Genomic DNA, 2,629 nt, shown 5'->3' on the forward strand with positions numbered 1-2,629 from the left:
CCAATCAGTCAGGCTTAGCTGGCTCTCCACTTCAAAGTCATCACTGCACTACAGTACAAGAGTCATCAGGCACTGTCATTAAGCCCACAAGAGGCTGTGACTTTCAGCAGGGGCAATTTGTCAGCTTCCTCCAGCACATACTGTTCAACTGGATGTCAGTGGCAGTATTACCAAGGATACACTTTCTTGACATTAAGGAGTTACGTATGTACATGAAGATTCTGACATTAATAGTGGCACCTCATATTATAGACCCTTTCACCTCTGGGAAGAAAAGATAATTTCAGCTCAGAATAATTATACACACTACTCTTTAGGGTGAATTGTCTCCCTTTAGCTACAGGCAATTATGTGCTGAAATTACTGATTGATTTTCTAAACTTTAATTGTTGCTCATGTACTAAGTTCTCTCTGGTGTTTGTTGTCATTTTTGTCTACGAACAACAAATAAGGCTGAACTGATTGGGATAGCTAAGAATAACATTACTTTAAAAGGAAGGGTGATTTGAAAGGAGGTTGATGTAGGATGGGATATTCGGATCGGATGTCCTCGCACCAGCCGCCGCCGCTGCCATCGCAACCCACGTAACCCATCGCTTCCTCGTTTCACCCTCACCCGTCTCCGTAAGCAATCAGTTTGATTGACTGCCCTGTTGTGCTGCTGCTTCCCCAGAACGGACAAGGCTGTGATTTCAGACCGAGTCTTCGTCAGAACTGCGTCAGTGCCGATGAACTCACCAGAGAGCGGGGGGAAGGGAATGGGGAGGTTCCGCCACCGAGGCAGTCATTGCACACGGAGTAACAACACACGGCGGGTGTGATACATCCGCTACGAGGGCTGCATTTCTCCCTATTGTTTATCTCTGGAAAGAACAACTCTGCTTAATATTTAATGTTATTTTGAAGATAAATAATTTACCCTCACGTCTAGATATTTTCGGAGAGAGATACAGAGAAGAGTGAGGAGAGAGGATTTGGTGTCGTGAGGAGCGGAACGCACGCTGGAATAAACGGAGCACATTTTCAGTTTCAGCACCTTGGACAGAGCACGGCGCAATGGCACCCATGACCGGGGAGGGAGCGGAGTTCGGTAAGAAAAACCCTCATTTGAGACAAAGGAATGAGCAACGATGTTTAATTTATGTATTATTCCAATGTGTGAAAATAATGTTGAGGCTTTTGTGAGTGTGTGCGCACTGCCAAATAGTTAAGGAACACACCTTACAGTTTGAGTCAGTTTTACACAAATATATATTTATTGGCGATGCATGTATCCGGAATCCTTGAACGTGGATGAGTTCTCCATCAATCTGCTCATTGAAATGGGGTTAAAAACACTGACGGCTGAGGAATAGCCCATTCATCAGTTGAAGTCAATCTGTCAGTGGGTAGGCTACCGCGTTCCCCTGAGTCAGTCTATATCTCACGGCTGTCACACTGTAAAATAAGCGCGACGGGGGTGCACAGGGGTGTAAACCCTGAGAGAAATGGTAGCTAGCTACTCACGTCAGATGGACTGTCGGAAATTTCCAGAATCAGTTTATAACAAGGGTGCAGCTGCAGATGATCACCACCACTTTTCTTTGTAGAGAATGTTCAAAGATATATATTTTCTTTTGTAGCCAGAAATGTTTCAATTAAATGTTTTACTGACATCAGCCTATTGGCAATAATGTCTTGGAAACTGCATTTTTTTTAAACAGGCACCTTATACACACCTATTGAAAAACTGGGATGCTAAGGGTTAATTATATTGCCTTGAGGCCCAACTGACTCACACAGCCCCACGTCAGACTCCATAATAAGTCATAATTTTTAACTGTTGTAAATGAAGGCCATAAATACGCATTTCAACTCTCTCTCTCTCTCTCTCTCTCTCTCTCTCTCTCTCTCTCTCACTCTCTCTCTCTTTCTCTCTAAGTCATATACTAAGTCATAATTTTTAACTGTTGTAAATGAAGGGCATAAATACGCATTTCAATTCTCTCTCTCTCTCTCTTTCTCTCTCTCAATCTATTTATCTCTCTCCAGTGGAGGTGCCACTGATGGTGAGCGTGGTGAGCGTATTCAGCCTTGTCTTCAGTGTCTCCATCTTCGCATGGATCTGTTGCCAACGCAAGTCCGCCAACAAGACCAACAACAAGACCCCGCCCTACAAGTTCGTCCACATGCTCAAGGGCGTAGACATCTACCCTGAGAGCCTGAGCAGCCGTAAGAAGAAGTTCGGCGCCACAGATCAAAGCCCCGAGCCGATCGGCACGGGCAAGCAGGCCTCCAGTCCGCTAGGGGGCAGTGGTACTCGCCCAGCCCTTCACCTGGATTTGGAGAAGCGAGACCTGAATGGGAACTTCACCAAGCTGTCGCCCATCCACCCCAAAATCCGCAGCTCGCCCGACCTGGAGCTCCCTTCCCCGATACCAGCCCTAGGAGGCCACCTGGAACTCAGCACCCCAGAGAGCGCGCTCTCAAGCCAGGCACCGACGCCCGCCGAGCGCCCCCCCGCCCAAGACAAGGAGGGCGGCCTGGGCACGCTCTTTTTCGCCCTCGAGTACAACTTCGAGAAGAAGGCCTTCGTGGTGCACATCAAGGAGGCCCACGGGCTGTCGGCCACCGACGAGCAGTCCCTGAC

At 47.5% G+C, this 2,629-nt stretch overlaps 1 protein-coding gene across 1 annotated transcript in view; it reads left to right on the forward strand.

Annotated features, from left to right (window-relative positions):
* Window positions 1-1,056: 1,056 nt before the first annotated feature.
* Window positions 1,057-2,629, forward strand: part of syt4 (synaptotagmin IV) — a 5,677-nt gene continuing 4,104 nt past the window's right edge. The window contains exons 1-2 of the mRNA XM_076289596.1: window positions 1,057-1,090; window positions 2,032-2,629. The exon at window positions 2,032-2,629 is cut by the window's right edge and continues 283 nt beyond it. Coding sequence (XP_076145711.1) covers window positions 1,057-1,090; window positions 2,032-2,629 — 632 coding nt within the window. The remainder of the gene's footprint in view (window positions 1,091-2,031) is intronic.

The sequence above is a fragment of the Alosa pseudoharengus genome, unplaced genomic scaffold (assembly GCF_046254945.1).
Source record: "Alosa pseudoharengus isolate Yale_2024_CS ecotype anadromous, Long Island Sound unplaced genomic scaffold, YU_APseudo_1.1 YU_APseudo_1.1_scf_17, whole genome shotgun sequence".
NCBI lineage: Eukaryota > Metazoa > Chordata > Actinopteri > Clupeiformes > Clupeidae > Alosa > Alosa pseudoharengus.